Source organism: Stegostoma tigrinum, chromosome 23 (assembly GCF_030684315.1).
Source record: "Stegostoma tigrinum isolate sSteTig4 chromosome 23, sSteTig4.hap1, whole genome shotgun sequence".
Classification (NCBI taxonomy): domain Eukaryota; kingdom Metazoa; phylum Chordata; class Chondrichthyes; order Orectolobiformes; family Stegostomatidae; genus Stegostoma; species Stegostoma tigrinum.
The window spans coordinates 38,917,237-38,945,181 of record NC_081376.1 but is presented as its reverse complement, the minus strand read 5'-3'; the positions used below and the strand labels follow the sequence as shown (position 1 = coordinate 38,945,181).

At 44.1% G+C, this 27,945-nt stretch overlaps 1 protein-coding gene across 8 annotated transcripts in view; it reads left to right on the top strand.

Annotated features, from left to right (window-relative positions):
- Window positions 1-16,925, top strand: part of caskin1 (CASK interacting protein 1) — a 598,608-nt gene extending 581,683 nt beyond the window's left edge. For all 8 annotated transcript variants that reach the window (XM_048551877.2, XM_048551875.2, XM_048551876.2 and 5 more), the window contains 3 exons: window positions 1-1,125; window positions 6,794-7,175; window positions 11,876-16,925. The exon at window positions 1-1,125 is cut by the window's left edge and continues 1,122 nt beyond it. In XM_048551877.2, the coding sequence (XP_048407834.2) occupies window positions 1-1,125; window positions 6,794-7,175; window positions 11,876-11,972 (1,604 nt within the window). In that variant the 3' untranslated portion in view covers window positions 11,973-16,925. The remainder of the gene's footprint in view (window positions 1,126-6,793; window positions 7,176-11,875) is intronic.
- Window positions 16,926-27,945: the final 11,020 nt, after the last annotated feature.

The window sequence follows — 27,945 nt, the reverse complement described above, 5'->3', positions numbered from 1 at the left end:
CCAAACGGTCCAGCTCAGCCATTTCCAGCACCAACCTCGGTGACGACTTGCCAAAGGAGAAGGAGGCGGGCAGCCTCAAGGACCCCGACGCCAAGGCCAGGCTCAAGGAGCAGCGGAGGGCCAGCGATTTTGGGGGGACCGTGGAGACGGGGAGCGCCGGCAGCGTGAAGAGCATCGCTGCCATGTTGGAGATGTCATCCATCGGCGGCGGCGCCCGAGCCCTCACCCTTCACCGGTCGTTCAAGACAGAGAGGGGCCCCGGCGGCTCCTATGGCCCGATGGCACAGCCGGCCAGCTCGGAACATTCCAGAGTCGCCACCATTCTGGCCACTGTGAAGCGCGGGCCTCTCGACAGGTCCCGGGACGCGATCGGGCTGGACGGTGAGGTCATCAACCGGAGGCGGACCATCAGTGGGCCCGTCACAGGCCTGATCGCGGCTGCCAGGAAGGAGAAGGCCGACAGTGGCCCGCCTCCTGGGCCTGAGGCCGAGGTGCCCGTGGACAGGCTTCAGGTGGGTCCGACTGGATCGTCCAGGAACAGTTCCTCAGAGAATCTGCCGTTCGCCGAGGAAGGAAACCTGACCATCAAGCAACGGCCTCGCCAGCCTTTGAAAACTGATGGCGCGGAATGTCTACCCCATCTCCAGGTCAACTCCGAGCTTGTGAAGCAACAGTATTCCGGCTTCACTGCGTTCGAACTCGCAAGCACACTGAAACGGAAAGGGAAGCCCAGGCCAACACAGCAGCAAGAGGTCACGGCCTTCCATTTAACCGAGTCAAATACTGTCAAAAGGCGTCCAAAAACCAGGGAGAAGGATCAATTGGAATCTCCTCAGGAGGCCCATCACCATGCAATGCTTCACAATGGCACAGGAACAGTTAAAAGAAGGCCGGTGTCAGACATGACAGGAGGAGAGACGTATCCGAGCTTCTTGACTGTAGGAGAGATCCCCCGAAGAAACAGCGGAGAGCATGCCTCCCAGTTTTCAGACGGGGAGACGAAAAGACCTGTTAAGCCACCAGTGTCTCCAAAACCTTCCCTTACTCAGTCAACAGGTGTAAAAAGACATGGACCGTCAGCAGCCAATGCCAAGAAGTCTCCGTTGCCCGGTCCCGGGAGCCCAGGTATATTTTCCTACTTGTTATATTGTTTACTCCGGCTGTCATCCTCTTTTTCCTGTGATTCCTACAGTCCAGAAATATTCACAGAACCCACAAACATTCCGACAGACCATGAACATTCTGACAGTTCAGAAACATTCCTACGGCCCAGAAATATTCCTAGAGTCCAGAAACATCCCTATTTGTCCAGAAATATTCCAAGAGTCCACAAATATTCCTATTGTCCGTAAATACTCCCAGAGTCTACAAACATTCCTGCAGTCCGCAAATATTTCTATTAACGGTAAATATTCCCAGAGTCTACAAACATTCCTGCAATCCACAAATATTCCTATTGTCCGTAAATATTCCCAGGGTCTACAAACATTTCTACAGTCCACAAATATTCCCAGAGTCTACAAATATTACTATGATTCAGAAATACTTCCAGAGTCCACAAACATTTGTATAGTCCAGAAATATTCCCACAGTTCTTGAAATTTACCGCTGCAAGCACATATTCCTACTGTCCATGAACATTCCTGCAGTCCGCTGATATTCCTATCATCCGGAAGTGAAAAAGAAGGTGTCATATTCTTCACAGCTCCATTCGTCACATGGGGACACATCCCTCATGGGGCAGGCTGGAAGACCCTGGGCTATCTCCACTTCCTCAACATTCATCGTGTGTTACGTCATCACCAAAGGGCTTCTCAGTATCAGAGGGCTTAAAGGTGCTGAGTCAGTTTTGGCTTAGAGACCTGTCTGTATAAAACAGAAAATCTTCTGCAGGTCAGGTAACATCTGTGGACAGAAGAACAAGAGCTAACACTTTAGATCAAACATGTTATTTCCACAAATATTTCCAATCTGTCAGCATTTTCTGTTCTTATTGGATGGATGTATATTCCTACATCATATTACAAAGTTTCAAAGATGAGAATCTAAGTTTTTTTTCCAACAACTGTTGAAAGAGTAAAATACTTGCATTTATGTAGTGCCTACTAGTAACTGTCAGATGTCCCAAAGTGCACACTGAGAATGAAAAAGTTTGAAGTGTAGTTGGTGTTGCAATGTCAGAATTGCAGCACAAAATTATTGCACAGCAGACTCCCACAAATATCAGTGTGGTAGCGATCAGATAAACCACTTCTGTGATGGTGATTGAGAGAGTCACATTGGCCAGCAGAATTGGACTTGGTTTGTGCTCTCATTCAAAAGACAGCACCTCAGGCAGTGCAGCACTCCCCCAGTCCTGCACCAAAGTTTGCTAAATCATACTACGCTGTTGTTTTCCAAAGAATGACAATGTGTAGCATCGGGATTAGGCTCTTCCGCACCCCCCCCACCCCGCAGCGTTCAATGTGTTCACAACTTTCCTATACCTGTGCTCCATTAACTCGCCTACACTCCAAATTGCCCTAGTGTAGCAAAAATCTTCCATTCTCTGTCTTACAAGCTCCAATTACAGAAATCATAGTCTTTTACGGGTGTGAACTCCAGATTTTAACTATTCTCTACATTTCTGCGCTCCCACCCTGCCCCGTGGCCTATGATTCATTTCAATGTTACATTCTTTATTTACAATGTATTCATTTTTATGGAATGTGGGTGTTGCTGTCTGGGCCAGCGTTTATCGCCCGTCCCTTGTTGTCCCCGAGAAAGTGGTGGCGAGCTGCCTTCTTGAACTGCTGCAGTCCACCTGCTGTGGGTTGACCCACAACGCCATTAGGGTGGAAATTCCAGGATTTTGACCCAGCGACAGTGAAGAAAAGGTGATATATTTCCAAGTCAGGATGGTGAGTGGCTTGGAGGGGGACTTGCAAATGGCGGTGTTTCCAAAGTGTCTGCTGCCCATTTCAAACAGTAGTGGGTTTAGAAGGTGCTGCCTAAGGATCTTTGGTGAATTTGCTTTTGATTACTTCACCAGAGGAAATAGCTTCTGTTAAGTTACATTTGCTTTTTGTAGTTTGAGATATCAGTAATCCAGTTAAGATTTTTTGTTCTTCCTTTTGATTCCCAATAAAATTCTCGAACATGATCCTTTAATTTTTTTTCCCAAAAATATCCACTTATCTTCATAGTTCGTAGAAGGTAAGGCATATGGGGTTTTGGGCTTCATAACTAGGAGTGTTGCGTATAAAAGCAGAAGATGTTATTGCTGAACCTAAAGCTGTGGTTGGGCCACAACTAATAAATTGGGTCCAGTTCTAAAAACCGGCCCTTAGGAAGAACCTGAAATTCTTGAGAGGGTGCACTAAAGATTTCCTAGAATGGTTCCAGGAAATTTTACGGCAGATGTATCTGCCTTTTTTGTTAAACAAGGGGTTGAAAGATTATTAAGGGTAGGTAGTCATGTGGATTTGAGGAATGCAATCAGATTAACCAACTGAATCTGTTTAGTGCATGCTTGGATGGAGAATATAATACCATTTCAAATATTCCTATGAAATTAAGTTCTCCTTTGTGTGTTTTCTCACATACATCAGAACCACCAGGAGATACAATTATCCAAGGTGACCATCAACAATGAATGATGTCACATGATTCCTGTTTCCATTCATCAATTTTCATTCACAAAATCGCACTCATTTCTTGGTGATCGTGGTATTCAAGCGAGCTTTTCAAATACAAGGCATGAGGGCAGCTTCAGCTGCAAAAATAATAGGAGGCATGTTGGGAAATGCATGATGCTAGGCTACATGGAGCAACAAGTTATATTTATCTGGCATCCGTAATGTGATGAAATTTCCCAAGGCACTTACAGAGGCACGATAATGCATCATTTGAAACCAAACCACAGAGGCACTGTTAGGCCAAATGACCAAAAACGCGAGCAGTTTAACTCCCACCCACAAAAGGAGGTAAAAAGCAGGTAAAAGAAGCTGGGTCAAAGAGGTGGATCTTAAGGAGTTTCTAAAAGGAGGAAAGAGAAGCAAAATCCAGGGTTACTGTTCAAGTCTGAATTGGGTAACTGCGGGCAAACTCATCGTTAGTCGAGGGTAGAAACTTAGACGTTGGGAGCAGGAAGAGGTCATTCAGCCCCTTGAGCCTGCTTCGCCATTCATCATGATTGTGGCTGATTGTCCAACAGAATAGCTAATCCTGCTTTCTCCCCATAAACTCTGATCCCATTCACCCTAAGTGCTATATCCAGTCGCCTCTTGAATGGATTCAATGTTCTACCATCAACGACTTCCTGCGGTAATGAATTCCACAGGCTCACCATTCTTCGGGTGAAGAAATATCTCCTCATCTCTGTCCTAAATGGTCTAACCCAAATCCACATACTGTGACCCCTGGTTCTGGACACACCCACCATCAGGAACAACCTCCCTGCATCTACCCTGTCTGGTCCTGTTAGAATTATATCCACTTCTCTGAAAGCTAGTGATTTCAAATAAGCCTGTTGGACTACAGCCTGGTGTCGTGCAACGTCAGACCTCGTCCATGCCAGTCCAACATTGGCATGCCCATATCATGGCCACCATCAACAGCAATGCAGCTCTGAGCTCAGGAATTCCTCATGTGTCAAATTCAGAACCTGGCACTTTATTTTGTGTTTATTTAGCAGACACTATAGCATTAACAAATTAAATTTCACCAAATCAAACAACGTTTTGTTGTAAGGTCATTTTGTTCTATAATAATTACTACTTCATCTCTACTTTTCACATGCTCTTACAGTTTTAACAACCTAAGCCAACACTCAAGACCGGTAATTATAGCAGATCCTCCTTTTAAATTTACACAGCCATTCCAAAAAGAAACATGCTTTGAAATGCAGCATGAATAAGGTACAGTAAAATAGTCATTATTTTAGACGGGCTAGTTCCTAATGTGCCAGATTTCCAGTTTTCGTGTTCACTTGGATCAGCCATACCACACTGTGGGTTACGTAAAGTCACCAACACCTCAGAGGACTATACAGCCGCTCACTCATTAGAGATAGATGGCTGGTGATGGTTTAACCTGAGGGCAACCATGCCTCTGGCGAGGAGAGAGTTCAAGAAGGAGAGTCGCTCGTTGTAACCTCAGCTGGTGCGGGAATTGAATTCACACTGTTTGTGTCAGTTTACCTCATAAACCAACTGTCCAGCCAACTCGGCTTAGGGTCAGTGAGCTCAATTGGCCTGGATGATTGATTTGTCGTCCATTGGCCTACATGCAGGCTCAGTTCCCAAACCAGCTGAGGTCACCACAACCTTGCCTCTCAGCTGATTATGATGGTCCTCAAGTTAAACTAACCACCAGCACCTCTCTATCACCTCTCTCTATTACTATTGGTTATGTCACTGAGTTCACAATCCAGACAACCTATGGGTTTAAATCTCATCAGAGCAGTTTTAGGGCATTTTCATTTTTAACGGACTATGAAGCTGTTGGTTTGTCATAAAATAAGCCCTGATTACTTCTGTTTTGGTCTCCTTATCCACAAATGATACATTTGCTACAGAGGCCAAGTCACATAAGGTAGGGTGATAAGTGAGTTTGATCGTGTTGTGTCTTCCTGTTGTGGTCTGTCTGGGAGGTAACAACGGATTATGCTTTACACCCTACCATACATCAGCGACATCTCAGAGATGACCATAAGGCTACTCAGACCCCTAGGTATCAGGGTCGCCCACAAACCAACAGCCACCCTGCGACATAAAGGATCCCATACCTACAACCAGCAAAACCGGTGTAATATACAAAATACCACACAAGGACAGTGAGAAACATTACACAGGCCAAACTGGAAGAAAACCGGCAATACAGATAGACAAACACCAACTAACCACCAAGAGACATGACCAATTCTCACTGGTCTCGTTACTCATGGATAAAGAGGGACATGAATTCGCCTGGGACAACACATCCATAATCGCACAAGCCAAACAGAGACACGCCAGGGAATTCCTGGTGACCTGGTATTCTAACCGGAACTCCATCAACAGACCCATTGAATTTGACCCTTGTACAAACCAGTGAGAAACAGAACCGGAAGTGGTACCAACCACCCAGCAAACCGAAGCATATAAATAACAAGCAGGACAGAACACCAACACTTCACTGGAGATGCACTGACGGTGTTACCTAGCAGGGGGGGTGAAACATTTGTAACCAAACCCATGGGCTCAGTGAGCAACTTTACAGCCTCATGTTATAGCCAGTTAAGATGTGTCTTCGCTGGTCTCATGCATTAATAGCCAGATCATCTGTGTTTGTGATGTGTTCACCGAGGGTTAAGTATTGACACAGAAACCAGACAGAACTCTCCTGCTTTTCTTCAAAATGGGGACACTTTACATCCACCTGCACAGGCAATCACAGACTTATGTTTAAGATCTGATCTGAAAGCTGGAACCTCTGACAGTGCAGCTCACCCTCAATGCAGCACTGGAATGTCTGTCTTGTATTTGATTTGAAGGTACTGGTGTAAGACTTGAACCCACAATCTTCTGACTCCGTGTTGCCATTGAATCCGGCCCAGATTCTTTGTGGTTGTAGAGCCAGTATGAAGGGAACGGTGTTATATGTTGCTGAACAGGTCATCAGTAAAATGCATGGGGGTAGTTTCTTTAGTGCTAACCTTTGAGTCATCTGCAGGTATCTCTTGCCCAGTTATTCAGCTATGCTCGAATGTTGCCAGTAAATATTTGCATTTTTCTTAACGTGATATTTCTTTGCATCGCTTTTCTCTCCCCAGAAGTGAAACGCGCTCCACCCCCTGTCTCCCCGAAACCAATCCTACCTCCCCCTCTGACCCCTCCCAAACCCATCAAACCCCAGACCATTCTGCAGTCCTTGAGTGCAGGCCCCACCCCTGTCCCTTCTCCTGCCAAGCAACCAACCATCAAAGCAGCAAGCACACCACCGTCCCTGTGTTCGAGCCCAGCTAAACCCATCACCGGAGCTCAGCCCCAACAGGTCCCGGTCAAGCCACCAAGGTCCTCGATAGCTGGCTCTTCCACAGAGATGGCCACGACAGAAGTAGCACAACTGAAGCTGGAGGAGACCAGCGCTTCACTGGCAGCAGCTCTACAGGCTGTGGAGGAGAAGATCAAACATGACGAGGGCCAGGAAGCAAAGTAAGTTGCTTGGTTTTATTTCCATCATGCGCACAAGGCTGACGGACTCAGGTCTTCGTATGCCTCATGATTAAAGATGGTCATGGAACCATAGGCATTCGCCGCACAGAAGGACATCATTCAGCCCATAATCCTGGCCCACAGGATTAGGTATAACCCCGCCTTCCAGTCCTGGGCTCTGTAGCCCTGTAATTTGTGGCTCTTCTTCATGTGCATATCTGATTTCATTTTTAATGTATATTTGCCATCCCACAAGGCATCCAAATTCCCACTCTCCACTGAGCAAAATTACCTCTTAAACCATCTCCTCCTCTACACTTACTGCTTATCATCCTCACTTGTGAGGTCTCCTTATCCACTCTGTCCAGAGCATTCATAATTGTATACACTTGTATGATGTAAAGATGTGATCGCACTGCGGGGAGTGCGGAGGAGATTCGCCAGAATGTTGCCAGAGCCGGTGAACTTTCAGTACAAAGTAAGGCTGGGTATTTGTCTTTACAATCGAGGAGAGGGTGTGACTGAAGAGTATAAGATGAGGAGGGGCATGTTCAGCTGGAAAGGAAGCACCTCTTCCCCTGAGCTGAAGAGTCAATAATGAAGGGAATAATTTTACAGTGGAAGGCAGGAGGTTTCGGGGGATTTGAGGAATTACTTTTTCACTCAGAGGGTGTTGGGAATCAGGAATGCAGTGCTTGGGAATACACAGTGTGGAGCTGGAGGAACACAGCAGGCCAGGCAGCATCAGGGAAGCAGGAAAGTTGATGTTTCAGGTCATTTCTGAAGAAGGTTCCCATCCCGAAAAGTCAGCTTTCCTGCTCCTCTGATGCTGCCTGGCCTGCTGAGTTTCTCTAGCTCCACGGTGTGTTATCCCTGACTCTAGCATCGGCAGTTCCTACTATCTCTGCAGCGCTTGGGAGGCTGGAAAACCTTACAACCTGTAAAAAGTATGTGGGTGAGTAAAGAGTCATAGAGTCATATAGCACAGAAACAGACCCTATGGTCCAACTCGTCTGTGCCAACCAAGTTTGCTAAACGAAATTAAACCCATTTATAGAGTCATAGTTTTATACAGCATGGAAACAGACCTTTTGATCCAACCAGTTCAGAGTGACCATGTTCCTCAACTAATCTGGGTACTTTTTCCTGTACTTGGCCGATCTCCCTCCAAACCTTTCCTATCCATGTCCTTATGCAAATATCTTTTAGATGTTGTAACTGCACCAGGCTCCACCACTTCCTCTGGCAGCTCATTCCATACATGCACTGTATGAAAAAGTTGCCCCTCAGATCCCTTTTAAATTCTTCCCCTCTCACTCTAAAGCAATAACCTCTAGTTTTGAACACCACAATGGGCCAAGTGCTGGAAAGTGGGATTAATAGATAGATCAGCCAGACGCGATCGGCCAAAAGGCCGTTTCTGTGCTTTGTGAGTCAATGACTTCAATTAAACACACCCTCAACCTCATTGTTACAAAGAGAAGACTCCACAGCCAAACTGTCCCTCTCAAGAGGGTCCACTACAGAATTTGCGTTAATACCAGTGGGCAGTGGAAGGAGGGCCTCCATTCATTCAGCGCTTCAGGGCCTGATCGGGTAGTGAAGGCCATCTATGGGTATTCTCAGCCTGGTGGAGGCTGGAAGTGGATGGGGGTCCCCTTGCTCCCCAATTAAATGCCTTAGTCACCCATCTCACCACAGGCACAGGCACAGGATTCAGCAGCAAGTTCAACCAGCAAGGGAGAGCTGCAAAACGAGAAGCATCAATTCAGTCAGACTTCAGAGACTGGGGTTAGAACCCATTGTTGAATGGGTCGGGAGGGATTTACTTGGCATCTCGTCTGCACCACTCACAAGCTGGTTGTGCTCAGCATTAAACAGTGTGTACAGAAGTTGGAGATCTGTTAGTTCCCACATCACTAACAGTGGAACATTCAGCCTATCAAGTCTGTGCTGGTCACTTCCTGCCAAAAACTCCCGCTTTCACACAATGACCATTGGAAATGTTAAGGAGAAACAGGAGTACACGCACTAGTTCAATTGGGGAGGCATTCGTTTTCATGTAACAGAACAGTACAGGCAACATACAACATCCAGATGTTTTCACAAATGAATATAAACCATTCAACTCAAGCAGTCTTTGCTGGTCTGCAGAATCGATAGGTATGAGGCTGGAGGAGCACAGCAGGTAAGGCAGCATCAGTGGAGCAGAAAAGTCAATGTTTCAAGCCGAAACCCTTCTATTTCGCTCTTAAGCTGATGACTATTTTTCCTCATGCTCCTGTGTCAGGCTAACCTTCCATTGACTTCTCCCTTATCTACTTGTTTAGCTTTTTTTAAATGTGTCTACATATTGTAGAGGTCAGCTACAGTCTGATACAGGGAGTTCCACTTTCCCATCACTCACTGAGCAAACACATTTCTCCTGAATTCCTCCTTGGATTTCTTGGGGTGCCTTTAGTGAGCTTTCTTTTTCTTGCTGCGTACAAGTGGAAATATTGGGCTGAATCTTATTTTTTTTAAGTTGGGCTAAATGCCAAGTAGCATCGAGGGTTTTGGAGGGTGTTTCGTTATAAGAAGTAGTGAAAATTCCTGCCACCTCTTTCCAAATTAGTCTCCTTAAGTTCCTACCTGCCCTGATAGTGTCCCCTAATAACGAAATGTGAGGCTGGATGAACACAGCAGGCCCAGCAGCATCTCAGGAGCACAAAAGCTGATGTTTCGGGCCTAGACCCTTCATCAGAGAGGGAGATGGGGTGAGGGTTCTGGAATAAATAGGGAGAGAGGGGGAGGCAGACCGAAGATGGAGAGAAAAGAAGATAGGTGGAGAGGAGAGTATAGGTGGGGAGGTAGGGAGGGGACAGGTCAGTCCCCTAATGTCTGATTCTAACTCCAACTTCCCTGCCACTGCCAGGATATCCTGAAATTGACCAGCAATCCCTGGTCACAGTGCTATCTTTAAAAGCTCATTGTTTAACCTTACAAGTGCTGTCAGTCTGGACTTGCCTTGGCATTTGCCCTGGACATGGCAGACAGGGGGAAATCAGTACCGTGTTTTGTAGGCAGGGACCTAAATGGGATGGTGCCTGAGCAGGATTTCCTCTGCCCTGGAACATCAGGGGAGACTGTAACACCAGCAGCTGGCACTCTGGTTCACCCAGAGCCAAAACAGTCTCAGGCATCTGGAGGAATGCCAAACACTGTCAGAAGAATCATAGACTCTCTACAGTGTGGGAGCAGGCCGTTCAGCCCATCAAATCCACACTGACTCTCTGCAGAGCAGCCCACCCAGATCCATCTGCCTACTTTATCCCTGTACCCCTACATTTCCCATGGCTAAACCCTACACGTCCCTGGGCACTATGGGCAATTTAGCATGGTCAATCCATCCTAACCTGCACATCTTTGTGGGAGAAAACTGGAGCACCAGCAGGAAATCCATGCAGACCTGGGAAGAACATACAAGCTCCACACAGACCGACAGACAGAATTGCACCTGGGTCCCTGGTGCTGTGAAGCAGTGGTGAGCTAACCACTAAACCACCATGCAGCACTTAAACAAGGTCAATGATCTTCTCCCCTCCACCACCATAAATCTTTTCTCTGATATTTCACTACCATGCCCACCTCCCACCAAGGCTCTAACTCTATTGCTGTCACTATTTCCTGCAACATCTTTCCTCACCTGCTGTACCCCACTCCACTGACCCTGCTCTGCCCATTTACTCACTTGGCACACCACCTCAGATGCAACAGAAATAACAACTATGCCAACCAATTTAATTTCCCTTCATACCTGCCTCTGTCTCATCTGTACACAGAGGAGGAATTCCAGAGTTCGGGATAGGGTTATAAATGGTGGGATGATGAAAACTGGGACTTGACAAGAAGTCGGAATTTAATTCAAATTGAGAAATAAATGCAGATTCTGACAGCATCTGTGGAGAGAGAAATAGAGTCAATGTTTTGAGTCTGTATGACTTCTTCGAAGCAGAGTTGGACCAGACCCACAATGACTCTGTTTCTCTCTCCACACAGATGCTGCCAGACAGCTACGTTTCTCCAGCACTTTCTGTTTTTATTTTGTATTTCCAGCATCCACAGAATATTTCTTTTTATTCTGTTTGAGACGTAGTTGCTGTTCAGTAATCTGTTGGGTAACAAAGCAACATAAACTGGCAGAAGCTCAGGTTTGCAATTCGCTGTCCTGTTTTGCATCGAGTTGCCCTATAGCACAGCCTCTGGACTTGAGAAAGGGAGGCGGTGAAGTCAGAAATTACAGTCTGATCCAATGGCTTGATCTTCTCTCTCGTGACTGCCACAAAAAGAGACGAACATGAATAATTCGGGTGTCGGTGGCAGTCCGTGCTCTTGCTACTATAGCAAGGAACCCAGAGTTAGATGAGGTGAGGTAATGAGCAGATGAGGAAATAAAGACCCTTCTGCTGCTGATGAGGAAAGCATTTGATTTAAAAGAAACAAGTGGATTGCCATGTTGTATCTCAACACTCAATGGCAGAAATAGGTGCACCTAAAAATGCCTGCTGCCTTTTTGACAGGCTCTAAAGTGGGGTAAATTTATAAATATTAAAGTAATACTGCGACAGAGTATATCTCAACAATTCGGCTGACTGAATAAATAGGTTTTCTATTTTTCAGTTACTCATACAGATGAACTGTAATGGCTTTTCTTTCCACAGGGCCACATCTGAAGTTAAGAGCGCAGGCAGCATTCTAGACGACATCGGCAGCATGTTTGACGATTTGGCTGACCAACTGGATGCCATGTTAGAATGAAGGAGAAGCAGTAAACAGCAAGAAAACCTCAGGACTCAAAGTGGGCACAGTGATCTTTAAAATCCTATCCAGACCAGTCTCAGACTCAATTCCCCTCGATGAACCCATTTTTTTGTTTTGCGTTTGTACAATTTGAATGAAAAACAAACAAAGCAAAAACCCAATTTGATTACCTCAGGATCTGCGAAGATCTGCAGGATTCAATTTACTGACAGCACATTTCAACCAAAACAGTAATAAAATGGCTAATGATTCAGGATCTACAGCAGACAGAGATGATGCAAGGTTAAATCGTTATAACATTAGATCTGAGATCCTGCAAACACAAGGATCTTTAAATTCTTAAATACTTTTTTTTTAAACAAGGTGTTAATGTGAGATGTATATGTACACTGTAAGCATGAGAAATAAGATAGGTTTGTAAACATTCATCAGAGATGATGGAGATGGCACACAAGGACATGGTTAAATTTCGAGCTGTTTTTTAATCCCCTGAATGCAATGACAGTGACAAGAGGCTCACGGGATTTGGGCTGGGCTGCTTTTTTAATTATGTTTCACGTTTAATAGTATTAGTAATTTTGTCAATTAGTGGTCACACAGAGAGTGTAAACAGAACAATGCTGGAAATGCTCAGTATCTATGGGGTGAAGAAAACCAGACCAACAATTCAGGTCAATGACCTTTCATTAGAACTGGCATGGGCGACTCAGCAATTCTTCAAGGGTTAGATGAAGGTACGATGTTTATGTAACAACACTTGATTGTTCAGGAGAAGGAGGAATTTACACATGAGCAGAGGAACTGAGCCACTGTATGGTTTAGTGTGTAAGTGCTCCATGCAGCTGTCTCGGGAGTAACAGCTTTACTGTAGCTTCCCTGGCCCAGAAAAGTCAACTGTTCAGTCGGGTTTCCAGCTCCTTATGAGTATCTGGTCTCTACTGTTGCAAAATGTCCATGTCACACCTTTGTGGGCAATAATCACCAATCTTGCTGCAGTGAGATAGATAGCCACCAATCAAGGCCCAGGTTCGCAGTTGAATAATGACCAGTTGGGAATGTGTCAGAGGACTTTTGACCAATGAATCAGCCCCTTCAGGGATACAAATCAATCTCACAACAAGGTGCAATAATCTAAAATGACGACGTTCAAATGAATAATTTATTTCCTGGCTATCATGTTGTTTAATTAGAATTCAAGCTTTTTGTTTAGGAGGTGAGGAAGAATAGTGCGGATTAAAACATCTGAAAATAAAGCATATTAATTCTTGATTCAAATGGAAAAAAAATACAATTGAATTTCACATTGACAGAGAGACAAATTTTTTGGTGATAGAGGACAAGGTTTCTCAAATGTCAGTCACACTTTCTGCCACCTCCTTGTGAAGGCAGGATTGAGGTGAAAGTTGGACTTGATGACGTCACCAATTGTCAAGACAGCTAGAATAAAGCCCTTGATTCAAGGCAAACTATTGCTGGGGGCGTTCAGTCAGAATGCAGTCATTCTCATTCGCTCTAACGGTTAGTCCAGTGTTTTGTACTTATGAGTGTTCCTTTTTCCCTCACGAGTTTGTCTCATTCAAGAGTTTAGAATTGAATAATTTCAATTCCATTCTCTTGAATATTTTGTTAGCTGTGTAAAATATTCATACAAATGCTATAAAGGGTGCGAGCTAGAAGAGAGCAATTTGAATTCCATCAATTTTCTTCTTCTGGGTTTTGTTGCATTCTTGGTGAGTAGCAGATTTTAAGAAGGAAAGAACTTGCACAAATATAATATTTTCATATCCTCAGACCATTGCACTGTCTACAGCCATTTAGGTACATTTGAAATGTAGAGAATGCTGTAACGTGTGCAATGTGGTATTTGTATTTATATACAGGAAGCTCCCAGCAACAAAACAAGTGACCAAATCATCCTTTTTTAGTGCATGGGTGAGTGGTCAGAACGCCAGGAAGAACTCCCCCGCTCTTCTTCAAAATACTATCATGGAATCTTCTATATTTATTTGAGAGGGTGGACAGCACTTTGAACCTTTAACATTTTGCCAGAAAGACAGCAGAGCAGCACCCACTGAACTGAGGATGTGACATTGGAATAGACATGTAGTTCATCTGCGTTTAGTGAATGGGAGTGCCAGGTAGATATTGTTTGGAACAACTCTCCTGCTCTGTGCTGAATGGTGCCGTGCGGGATCATTGACATGGCTCCTAGGGCCTTGGTTTGACATCTGTCTGGAATATAGCAGCTCTGACAGGGCAGCACCCCCTCAGCACTGCACTGGGAGTTCCAGCATAGCGCACTTCAGTGAGTAAGACTGCACCTGAAGAATGCGTCAGGAAAAGGACTTCATTAAGAGCAATGGAATGGATGGGCATTGATCTGTCTCCGAGACACCGGGGACCAGTTTTGTTCGATTCTCCTGCTATCACTATCAAATATTGCAGCGTCCTTTCAGCTTGATTGAGATTCTCAGGGCTCAGTTCCTAGTAAGACAGAGAGAGAATCTTTAAGAAGTGTAAGAGAGAAAGGTTTGGATGCTCAGTCACTGCCAGAGAAGCTGAATTGCCAAAGCTTACAGTTTTAGTTTGCTAGGGCGGAAGGCTATCTTCCTTCCACAGAGTACAAAGCATCATATATTTTTTAAAAAGTTTATTTGTTTTGGGTGAACTCAGATCCTGTGCTTGATGTGCGTTGTGATTTTGAAGTTGTCAGTTAATGTTTCCCACCAGGCCATCAATATATTGATATAGATCAGACCACTTTTTGAAAGGTGTTTGTGTTTCTTTTTTGTAGTCAGTTTGATCAAGAATCCCTCATTCGCACCGTTCAAGAATTTCAATGTTTTACGGGCCTGGAGACCATCCTGTATTTTATGTACTCGCATAATATCCGACAGTCAGGCAAACATACTGTATCCCAGTATGTTCCTTTACCCAGTGAGGTGTCTTTGGTTAGAACCATTTCTCTGCAAAACTGTAACAAGAACGATACACTGACTCACAAGAAAAAGTGAAATAAAATCCAAACTGGAAGGTCTAACTGTCCCCATTGTCCCCTTTACGAACTTGCCCTTGTATATAACTGGTGTCTCCTCAATTGTCTTTATCCGCAGTGTAGCAAGTTAAAAATCAAGACAATGGCACACAAGGCTGGTCATTTAGTCGTCTTCTTTGTTATGGCTGCTGTAGATATAGAGCAACAGCTATAATGTTACATTCAGGTGGTTGAGCTGGATAACTGGGTCAATAATGGCTGAGTGTGTCACTGGGAGGCATCAAGTCATTAGACATTCCACAGTCTGTTCTATTGGCCACAGTCACACTGTGGAGAGATTTTACTTTTCCATTTGTCCATCTAGTATCCACAGCTGCCTTGGTTTAGTGCAGAAATGACTCGTTTTCGCAACTGGACATGCCCTTAAGTTAGAAATCATGTTATTCAAATTAATCGAGGAATGTCAAATAATTCCTTGACATGCCCATGGTACTAAGCTGGTCTAAACATGGTGTCTGGCCTGTTTTAAAACAACAAAGTTCAGGGTTGCGAATGCAAAAGAAGCAAATAGCAAGACAGGGCGAAATGCTCCCTGCAATATTCTCCACTTGCTGAAGGGTTATGAACAAAGAACACTTTATCCACACAGCCACCTACTTAAATTTGCCTGTGCAGTTGTAAGCTCAAGGATCCCGAAGGGCTTTTGCGCACATTATAATAACACCAGCCTTATTGGTTAGGTTATGTTAGAAACGTTTTTAGAAGTGTTTGGCCTGTTAGGTAGTTCTAGATGTGCATCTTCTGCCTCCCTGTGGCAGATTTGGGTCATTGCAGAAATAGAGATTTGTGAAAGGGAAGCGTTAGAATTTCCCGGTACGGAAATCTGAACTACTTCATCGCCCTTTTGGAAAAAAAAGCAAAATTTTTTAAAACTTGCAAATGATCCCATTGCATAGGTGAGAGATTTTACTGACCCAAGATTCTATCTATATTAAATTATATATTAAGATGATTAAACTCGAGCACAAACTGAATTCTACTTTATTTTGAAGCCATTTTAAAATAAGATATATATAAATGATGTTTTTTAGATTATCATTTTAATTTTGTTTTGTTTTCTTTTGGTTTTCAATGTTGTAGAGAAAGCATCGTGTGCTTTTTTTTAAAAAAAATGAACAATGACGTGCCTTGTTTAAGTTGAAGATTTATTTTGTCAATTACTTTACGACATTGAGTTTTACTTTGAATTTCACTAGTATGTGTGTTGGAGAGGAACACGCCTGTTGTATTAACATTGTACAAACCGTATACAAAGTCTGGTTGAACGCCTGAATTATAATAAATGCATCTATCTGCCTGTGGTTTGAAAAAAAAGTGTCAATTGTAATTCTCGGATTTGAGGTATTAATTGTCTTATATCGTGTCCAATGACCCAGTGTGTTTGTCACAGTTTTGAAATTTCTTCAAAGCCTGAAAAATAACCGATGTAAATTGTAAAAAAACAAAAAATTTAGAAAGCCCCATAAAAATTGTATGACTGTTATATTTTTATTAAGTTATGAAACTGTATCGTATTTTCATTATGTAAAGCTATGCATCTTGACGCTTCATGCTATTCTGTGCTCTATTGGGAGTGATTAATGTTATTAGGTGTGTTGTGGTGTTTGAAGAGGATTCCCTTTCTTGTCAGTTTTATCTACAAGAAAAAAACTTCAATCTTATATACAGAGAGTTGGAAGGAGAGAAAATTGTCCACTTCATGTATTCCGGGAAGCCAGTTTATTTTTATCTTTTAAAAACAAGGGACTACATTTTCAGTGGAATTCCTCCAGCGTCAGGCTGCAAAATGTGTATGTCCTGTTGAATTCTGCCAATGACTGTATCATATCCAACATGACAGGCATGTGGTAGTATTGTGCTTGACTGATTGCATTTACTGCCATTGGCTTTAAATAAATGTGAAAAAAAGTTATTTTGGCTAATTTCCCCCTTATTTTAAATCACTAACAACTTCAAACCGACATTAATAATTGCATCGTTCAAGGAGAAGTGAGATACCACAGTGCTTCATGGCCCAATAAGGTGCTTCTTGACGTTAAGTCAAAGTTGAAATGTTTCATGTGGGGAGGTAGTGCCTTGGTGTTATATCCTGGGACTAATAATTGACAATCGCTGGGTACTGGAATTTGAATCCCACCATAACAAGGGTGGCACAGTGGCTCAGTGGTTAGCACTGCTGCCTTACAGTGCCAGGGACCTGGGTTCGATTCCTCCCTTAGGAAACTGTGTGGAGTCTGCACATTTTCCCTGTGTCTGTATGAGTTTCCTCCAACAGTCCAAAGACATACAGGTCAGGATGGATTGGCCGTGCTAAATTGTTCATAGCATCTAAGGATGTGCCGGCTAGGTGGGTTAGCCATGGAAAATACAGGGTTATGGGGACAGGCTGTCTGGGTGGAATGCCCTTTGGATTTCTCTCTGGGTTGAATGTAGGGATTCTATAACAGATGATGAAATTTGAATTCAATAAAATATTAGTCTAGGGCTGACTATGTAGACACTGGTGAAAATCTCCTTCAGTAGAAGAAAACTGTACCTACCCTGGCCTATGTGTGCTACCAAACCCATCCCAGAGGAACGGACAGTAAATGCTGGCCTTACTTGCAACACCACGTCCTGCGAATGAATAACAGAGACATGCAGGAAGCAATTTGCATGCAGTAATCTCCCACAAAGAGGAGTGAGACCATTGGAGCAGAAATAGGCTATTCAGCACCTTGAGCCTGGTCCACCATTTGATAAGATCATTACCCGTCCAACTGTAACTTCAAAACCACCTTCCTGCCCGCCCTTGATAACCTTCCAGCCTCGTGCTTATTAAGAATCTATTCACCTCCTCCTTAAAAACATCCAAAGACTCTTTCCCCATCACCTTTTCAGAAAGACAGCTCCAAAGGGTAGTTGGAAGTTAATCCTCTCTCACAGGGCATCACTACAAGAGTTGTCTCAGGTTAGTGTCCCACACCCAGCCATCTTCAGAAGCTTCATCAATTACCTTCCCTCATCCCGAGCTCAGAATTGGAGATGGTTGCACAGTATTGACCATGTGTGACTTTATAGCAACCCATGTCCATCTGCAGCAAAACCTCGATTACATCAGGCTTGGATGAAGAAAGTAACATACGTGCCACACAAGTATCAGGCATTGACCATCCCTGACAACTGAGAATCTAACCATCTCTCTGTGACAATCAATCACTACGCTGAATCTGTACTAATGGTAATCCTTGGGGGGGTTCTATTAACCAGAAATAGAATTGGACTGGGCAGCTGGGTGGCTCAGTCTTTAGCACTGCTGCCCCACAGTGCCAGGGACCTGGGTTTGATCCCACCCTCGGTGACTGGCTGTGTGGAAAGTTTGAGAAGATTTGTAGCTCGGGTTGTGGATGAGGTTGTCGACATGTTTGCCGAGCTGGTGGGTTTCGTTGCCAACGTTTTGTCACCCTGCTAGGTAACATCAGTGCACCCCCAGTGAAGTGTTGGTGTTCTGTCCCCGTTGTTAGGTATATTCCTCAGTTTTCTGGGGTGTTTGGCATCATTTCCAGTTCTGTTTCTCAGTGGCTTGTACACAGGGTCTAATTCAATTGTCTCAGTACACACAGACAACGAGGAGCACAAATTCAACTGGGACAACACATCTGTAATTGCACAAACCAAACAGAGGCACGCCAGGGAATTCCTGGAAGCTTGGTATTCCAAACCAGAACTCCATCAACAAACCCATTGAATTAGACGCTGTGTACAAACCACTGAGAAACAGAACCGGAAGTCATCCCAAACAACCCAGCAAACCGAGGCATATAAATAACAAGCAGGACAGAACACTGACGCCTCACTGGGGGTGCACTGATGATATTACCTCACAGGGTGATGAACTGACTGCAGACAAACCCACTGGTTCGGTGAGCAAGTCCTTCCGGTGTGGAGTTTGCACATTTGGCCGATATCTGTGTGGCTTTCCTCTGAGTGCTCCAGTTTCCTCCCACAGTTCAAACTTGTGCAGGCCAGGTGGATTGGCCTTGGGAAATGCAGGGTTACAGGGCTACAGGGTGGGATGCTCTTCAGAGGATCGGTGTGGACCCAATGGGCTGAATGGCCTGTTTCCATACTGCTCCTCCAAAGAATACATTTGATACTGACAGTACAGATTCAGCATAGTATGTGATTGATTGTCATAGAGAGATGGTTAGATTCTCTGTTGTCGGGGATGGTCAATGCCTGATACAATGACTCATGACCCTTAGTGAGAGGAAAAGAAATCCTTGCCTGATCTCAGTATTTAATGCAATTTCTTTTAGTGCTGCTCAGGCAGCATTTTGTGATTCTGATCAACCTTTAAGTAGCTTACTGGGAAAACCATCTCAGCTCTTTCCCAAATTAGTGACATAAATTTCACCTTGGGGCAGATGAGAGTTTACATCTCATCTAAGGGGGCAACAGTGCAGGACTCCCTCAGTACCGCATTGTCACCATAGAAAGTTGTTCGACTTGAATCCATAACTTCTGACTGAGAAGAGGAGAATGTTCTAACTGAATGGTGGCGGACTAGAAGTCTTCATTAGCAGTTAGGTTGGTAACCAGAGGACTTACAGGTCCCTGGCTGAAGCGCAAGAGCTGAGATGGAGCGAGTTCTTTTATTTGGAGAGGATTGGTGATGTGGAATTCACTGCCAGAATGGGGATGTGGGAGACAGCTGGAAACAGACTCCACCATAACTTTAGAACATTATTGGATACATGCTTGAAGGAAGAAAATTGCAGGGCTATTATAGTGAAAGCACAGTAGTGCAAATCACTGAGTAGTTATTGTTTTAAGATCCAGCACAGGTCTTCACCCTTCATCTAAGCTTTGATAGTAACTGGAACAAATACATTACAGTGCTGAGGAATGCAATCATTAAACAACACGAGGGCAATTTTCAACCCAAGGAATAGGCCTAGCAAGTGTTGGTTTGACAGTAACCTAGTCGGCAGCTGAAAGCAGAATAGGAGCATCCTGCCTGGGTCAGTCTATTGGATTTCTTTTGAGACAGCGTCATCTCCAGAAAACTCATGGTAGACCCATGGCTTGGGGTCAATTCCAAAAGACGTTTGATAAATAGGGTTCAGAGATAATGGGAACTGCAGATGCTGGAGAATCCAAGATAACAAAGTGTGGAGCTGGATGAACACAGCAGGCCAAGCAGCATCTCAGGAGCACAAAAGCTGACGTTTCAGGCCTAAACCCTTCATCCGAAATGTCAGTTTTTGTGCTCCTGAGATGCTGCTTGGCCTGCTGTGTTCATCCAGCTCCACACTTTGATAAATAGGGTTGCTGGCTGTTAGAATCTCCAGAAAGAGATATAATATCAGTGGGGAGGTGTTAGCCCAGCAGTATTATTGCTATTATAATCCAGGTAATGCTGTGGGGTCCCAGTTCAAATACTGCCATGGCCAAGTCGGTGGGGTGGGTGGCGGGAGCGTGGGAAGATCTTGAATTTAAACGAAAATAAATCAGCAGTTAAAGTGTCTCATGATGACTGTGAAAGGGTTACTGATTGTCAGGGAAAAACCCCACCTGGTGCACTCCTCCCTTTGGGGAGGAAGCTGCCATCCTTACCCAGTCTGACTTACACGTAACTCCAGACCCAGAGCAACATGGTTGACTATTAACTACCCTCCTGGGCTATAAATACTTGCTTAGTCAGCAACACCCATGTCTAATTAATGCATTTTAAACATTATCATTGCTCTACATTCCAGCCTTTGGCCAACTAATCCAGCCATCTTTATGACCCACTGGAAGAATTGAAAAGCAAAAACAGACTCTTGGAATTAATGGTTGATGCTCGGCAGCCAGCCAACTAATTTCCTTTCATGGCCGTTTTCAATATTCTCATATCTGGGTTCAAAGAAAACGGCAAAACAAAATCTTTTGAATGGCTTGAACATTCCAATTCTCGGGTCACATACAGCACGGACCTGTTGACCAAATTCATAATGAGAGGATCCTTTTTCTTGTTCACTCAAATCTGTAGATGAGTTAGAGACATCTTCTGGAATGCCTAAGAAATGAACTGAAGGAGTGAGCAAGGTTAGCATCTAGTGAACAGGATCAGGACAGACCAGAGCGACTTGGTCAATAACCATAAAATAAGGCAAGTAGGAGCCAAGAACGGTGACCAAAGATTACTGGACAGGGCCAAAGATCTGATGAACTGACTCCTTTGTGGTAAAACCACAGAAAGACAAATGGAGTTCTTAGACAATCCAGCTGAAAGTGAATGTGAAGCCACACACAGTAGAAGAGCTGCAGGGGAGTATAGCAGAAGGTGAACATCCACCGCCAGCCTTCTGTAATGTCAGCCTATGTTAGGAGCACATGCTGTCACACATTCTCACACACCATGGAAAATAATGGGTGCTTGTTGGAGGGGTCATGTTGAGGCAGGATGAAGGTATTGAGCTGTAAACCTCTGCCATCTTCCATTCACATCGGTGGACTGGCATCAGAAACTCAGTGCAAATTGCAAATATCAATAAGTGGAACAGTGTGTGATGTTTATATATTCCCTGAATGATACTGAAACAGTTAAGATCTAAATTGAAAACTTTTGCAGATTTGATGCCTAAAATGTCTGCCTAATGCAGTGCAGCTGAGGAGGGTTGAACTACAGGAGCCAAAACATTACAATACAGTTCCAAGGAAGTTGATCAGAACACTACTCAGATTACATCTCTCGTAATACATGTCCTCTAGCTGCCAAGAAATAAAGGAGGCATTTGAGCGCTTAGGCAATACAGTGAGGTTAATCCCTAGTATAAGGTGTTATTAGGATATGGAGACATTTTCACCAGAGAAGTGGTTGCATAGCAACATGGATACTGGCCAATAACACTGAAAAGATAAATGTAAAATTGGAAGTTTATAGAGGGAGTTTCAAAGCGTGGAAGTCAGACCGTTGAGGGCATGGCTACCAATAGTGGATTGATTAAGATTCAGAGATGCACATAAGAGGCCAGAATTGGAGGGGTACAGACGTGATGCAGATTAGAGGAGTAATCAAAGTAGATGAGGATGTGGAGGCTGTCAGAAAGTTGTTCTTCATGGAGACATATCAGACTATGGAATGGATTTTTAGATAAAGGACTGGAGTTGAATAAACATCCTGGATGCATTTAAGCCTTTTTCATCCCCATGTATTACGAACACCAGCTTGCTAACAGATCGGTTGTTCAATGTACGTTCTCACAGCATTGGCTTCCTACTTTGTTGCAGTCTGTCCTACACAAACAGTCTCTGAAGACTGCTGTCAATTCCATGGTCCTGGCCACTTGCAGTTTCTTGTCCTGTTGTTGTCCTGGTGCTCCTGCACTGTTGCTGCCTGTACTACAGGTTGTCTCTCTCTCCTTCTCTCTCTCTCTCTAATGAGAAAGCAGCCCTATGGTCTTGAAAGGCTACAGCACCTATACTTTTGCCATTGGCCACTTGAAATGACCACTGTCTCTATACCCTGACTTCCCATACCACCCGGAAAATGAACAAATCCAACATTTTTGAAAGGTTGATCAAATTGCCTTTTATTCATTGCACGTCCAATATCTTTATAACTAAAAATGCCCAAAAGAAAGATACTGTTAAAGTTACCATTAATGTTCCTATAGTTTACACCCCAAGTTGCTTGCAGCTATGACCAGAACATTAACTCCTGGAAACTCTAGGGCATTCCTTAGAAGGGTTAGCCATTTCACTGGGTTATTCCAGTTTCACCCCAGAGCCTTGAGGGATAAGACCTAGGCTGATACTCCAGGGCAGCCCTGAGGGAATGCTACAATAAACCAAAGAACTGCGGATGCTGGAGATCTGAGACCAAAGCAGAAATTTCTGGCGGAACTCAGCAGGCCTGGCGGCATCGGCGGGGGAGAAAATAGTTAATGTTTGGGGCCTGGGTGACTCTCCATCAGAACTGAGGGAAGGCTGCCCTGTTGATGATGCAATCCTTTGCATAAAACTCTAAAATGAGGCACTGTCTGCTTTCTCAGGTGGACAAAACATTCTAATGTTGGATGTTTAAAGAAACCAGGGGAGTTCTTTGCTCTGCCTGTCCAGTATTTATCACTCAAACTACATTTCTGAAACAGATCAACTCATAGTAATATTTGTTTCTTCCATCCCTACAACTGGGAAAAGACTTCAGAGGAATACCATTGGTTGCAGCAGGCTACAGGACATCCTTGAGTTGTAAAAGCTGCTACAGAAATACAGGTCGTGCTGTCACATCAGTCTTGATTGGGTTGTTGTGCTCTTCTATTTGACCAGTCTTGGACCTACACTTGTTTCTTTTAAACGGTGTGTAAATATTATTTATCATATTGTGTTCTATAAGTGGATTGGCAGGGAGTGAAGGCAGCTTTTGGTATGTTTGCCTTTATTGGTCAGTGCATTGAGTAAAGAAGTTGGGAGGTCATGTTGCAGCTGTACAGGACATTGGTTACGCCACTTTTGGAGTATTGCATTCAATTCTGGTCTCTGCCCTGTAGGAAGGATGTTGTGAAACTAGAAAGGGTTCAGAAAAGATTTACAAGGCAGTCACAGGAGGGTTTGAGCTATAGGGAGGCTGAATAGAATGGGGCTATTTTCCCTGGAGCGTTGGAGGCTGAGAGTTGACCTTAACAGAGGTTGATAAAATCATGAGGGGCATAGATAGGATAAGTAGACATCCTGGGGTGGGGAGTCCAACATTAGAGGGCATAGGTTTCAGATGAGGAGGCTGAATAAAGTGTTTCCTTGCTGGACTGTGCAATGCTTCACAGGAAGCACAAGATAGTACTGTTTTTGCTCCAAGGATTTTCTCCCATATCCCAATTTTACAGCTTTGCATTTCAAGTCTGAGTAAAAATGATGAGTTTAAAAACATTACTTTGGATCAGTGTTTGACTTGAAGACTTTAAAAAGTAAATGCAGCAACATCAAGCTGAAATTCAGTGAGGAGAACTTACCTGCTTGAAACAAATAGACCTGAGGTGTTACCATAGTAACATTTTATTTTAGTGCTGGCAAGCACTGCTTTCATGAACATTGTAACACCATCAAGGTGAATGTGTTGTCATTTTCAATCCATGAAGTTCCCTCAGCGGTAGGTACAATCAATCTGGAACACAACAAGCTGCAGTGCTTCATGGCAATAATTTTCAGCATGAACGCAAATTCGCTGCTTGTTTGGTTGCTCTCACAGACTGGTTCGAGTCTACTTCAGGGCTTGAGCTCCCAATCACCACCACATTCGCTATGACAATTGTAGGGATGGGCAACAAATGCTGGGCAACACCTACAACCACATAATACAAAATAAAATGAGCTCCAACTGAGTACAGATACAGTCAGTGTTCAATAATGTTGGAGGGGTCTCAACGTTGAATCCCAGTCCCTTCTTGTAACCAAATTGGATGTTAAAGATCCAACATTGCAATTTTTTTTTTAAAAGTCAATTCTCTTTGTACTCTGGTCAACATTCCAAACAGAAAAGATCCAGATTGACTGATTGTATACCTCAATGCTGTTTGTGGGGACTAACGCTGCATGTATAGTCATGCCATACTTAACAAGTACACTCACATTTAGTTCACCCACTTTATCATCCCACTGCATTCAGAAGTGCTTCGAGTGCAATTAAATTGTTCTGAAGTTCTCTGCTGTAACAATTCTCAAATCATACTTTATTCAGTAATGTATCAGCTATCCCTTCAGCATCACCGGGTCAAACTCCGAAACACCGAACTAAGCAGCTTTAAGGGAGCATCTTCGGCTCGTGGATTGCGGTTAACTCAGAAAAGCAAATCACTACCACCTTCTCAAGTCTAGGTAATGCATAATCAGTGTGTCAGTCACGCCCGCATATTCTAGACCGCAAGCCAGTACTGCACCTGGTGACACAATGACACTTTAAAACTGGCAGCATTTCTGGAGAGAAATCAGAATTAACATTTCAGGTTCAGCAGACAGTTCTGTTCAGTTCTGATTCCTCTCCACAGATGCTGCCAAACCTGCTGAGCTCAATTTCTGCTTTTGTTTCTGAGTTCCAGCAACTGCAGTTCTTTCAGTTTTTATTTTGACACTTTAAATTTGCTTTTTATTGCAAATAAAACTAGGGAGGCGATGGCCCGGTGATATTAATATCAAAATATTAGTCCAGAGACCCAGGTATTATCTCTGGGACCCGGGTTCAATTCCCACAATAGTGGAATTTTAATTGAATCTTTTAAAACAATCTGGAACTAACTAACAGTTGAACATTATTGGAAAAACCCAACCCATGTCCTTCAAGGGAAGAAACTGCTGTCCAGAGATAACAAGGTGTAGAGCTGGATGAACATAGCAGGCCAAGCAGCATCAGACGAGCAGGAAAGCTGACGTTTCAGGCCTAGACCCTTCTTCAGAAAATTTTCTAAAGAAGGGTCTGGACCCGAAACGTCACCTTTCCTGCTCCTCTGACACTGCTTGGCCTGTTGTGTTTCATCCAGCTTGACACCTTGTTATCTCAGATTCTGCAGCAAATGCAATTCCTACTAAATCTGAAACTGCTGTCCTTCCCTGTTCCAGCCATCATGCAATTCCAGATACATGCGATGTAATTCACTCTCAACTGCTCTCGGGGTAACTAGGAACGAGAAATAAATTCTGACCTAACCAGCCACACCCAAAGCCCACAAATAAATGAAACAACTCAAAATGTGACTGTCTGAATAAATTTTAGTGTGAACCATGAAAAGAAATTGAGATGAAACAAGAGCAAAGCCTTGGAGCTCAGTCCAAGCTGCTATTATCTACATTATAAGCAAACTGTTTTAGCACGTGAAAATTCAAACCAAGACCTTAGTGGGTAGCTCAGGGCTCATGCAGTACATTCCAATCCAAGATCCAGGATCCAGCCACAAAGCATGTTATGATGACAGTGCCTTTTATAATCACTTTCAGTGTTACCGCTGCATAACGGTAATTTTTGTACGACACAGGAGATGAAAATACACATTCAGAAAGGAGGCTTGGCTGGGAAAAGTGCATGAGGGTATAAACAGAGGCAGATGAAGAAAATCTATGTAACAAAAAAATCACAAGCTTAGAGAAGGTGAAGCCAAAGGAGTTACAAGCATTAAAAAAAAGCATGGGGCTGAACTTTACCAGTAGGAACTGTGTCAGTTTTAACAAGTTTTATGGAAGGTTCCGCTCTGGTCAGGTTTCTCACAGTATTCTGAATAACTCGCCGTATTAGCTATATGTGCTTTCTTCTCACTCGCCAGAGGTGGAAGTGCTGATCGCTGCTGGGACCTCAGGTCCATGGATGTGAGGCTGGAAAAGCTTGGCAGTTAGACAGTATCCGAGGAGCAGGGAAGTCAATGTTTCTGGCTGAAACCCTTCATCAGGACTGGGGAGGGGGAAGGGGGCTCAGAAATAAATAGAGAGAAGGGTGTGGGGCTGGGGGAAGTGTAGGAGAAGTGGTGAGAGGTGGATTCAGGTCGGGGGTTATTGTGATTGGAGAAGGATGGAGCAGAGAGGCGGGTGGGAAGGTGGACAAGTTAGGTCAGGCCTGAACGGTAGTCTGAACATGGGATAAGGCAGGGAGTGGAGGGGTTTTGAAGCTGGCAAAGTCAATGTTAAGGCCATTGGGCTGTAAGCTCCTAAGGTGAAATTTCAGGCTGTTCCTCCAGTTTATGTTTGGCCTCACTCTGACCGTGGAGGAGGCCAAGGATGGACATGTTGCCACGGCAATGGGAGGGGGAATTAAAATGGACAGCCGTTAGAAGGTCAGGTTGGTTGTTGCATGCAGAGTGTAGATGCTCCGCAAACCAATCCCTGAGCCTACATTTGGTCTCCTTGATAAAGAGTAGACTACAATGGCAGCAACAGATACAGCAGGTCAGGTTGGATGAAGTGAAGGTGAATCTCTGCCGGATTTGGAAGGATTGTTTGTGTTCTTGGTTGGAGGTGAGGGGGAGGTGTATGGGCAGATGTTGCACCTCCTGCAGTTGCAGGGAAAGGTACTGGGTGTGATGGAGAAATTGGTGGGACTGCAGCTGACGAGGGAGTCACGGAATGAATGGTCCCTGTGGAAAGCAGACAGTGGTGGGGAAGAACATACCTTTTTGGTGGTTGGAGCTGATTATAGGTGACAGAAATGTTGGAGGATGATGTGTTGGATCTGGAGGTTGATGGGATGGTATGTAAGGGACCTACTAGGATTCCCTGCACTGGTGCTATTTTTAAAGCCTGGCCAGGCATTGTCCTTCACCATATAGGTAGTGGGATAGCAACAAATAGAAACACTTCTCAGGGCTCATAGGTGACATGCCTTCATGTTCCTCAACAGAAGATTGCTACTGATCTCCCAGCTGTTCAGCATCCATCATATCCCTTTGCTGCCAGCTCCAGTTATGCAACATATTCTTACTGAACTATACTGCAAGGATCTTCCAGACTGATGAAGCACTGGAATCTCATCCTCATCAGACCTATTGCCTGCTCCACAACAGCCCTTGTTGAAGAACTGACAATATTGCAGAGAGTAGCCCTTGTCTCCCAATAACTATCCATCTGTCACTTTATGATTTAGCATATCGCTCCAAATGGTGGGACATCGAGGACTCTGAAATGGACAGCAGTGTAGTGCCTGTAGATGGGTCTTTGACATTAAATACAACACAAACCATCACAGATAAAGTAGGAGATTGCACATGTGGTCCCCTCCCAAGAAAAACAACATTGCATGTAAGAGCATGTTGGTGAATACTTACGGTTAAAGGTGAGATATTCAGCTCTACAACTTAGTGTGGCCTATGAAGCTTGGATTCCCTTTGTTTTTAATAGCCCTCAGATGCCAAATATAAGATTGCTTGTCATTACTTCTGTTTATCAATCTGCAATGACTCAAGATTCTTCATG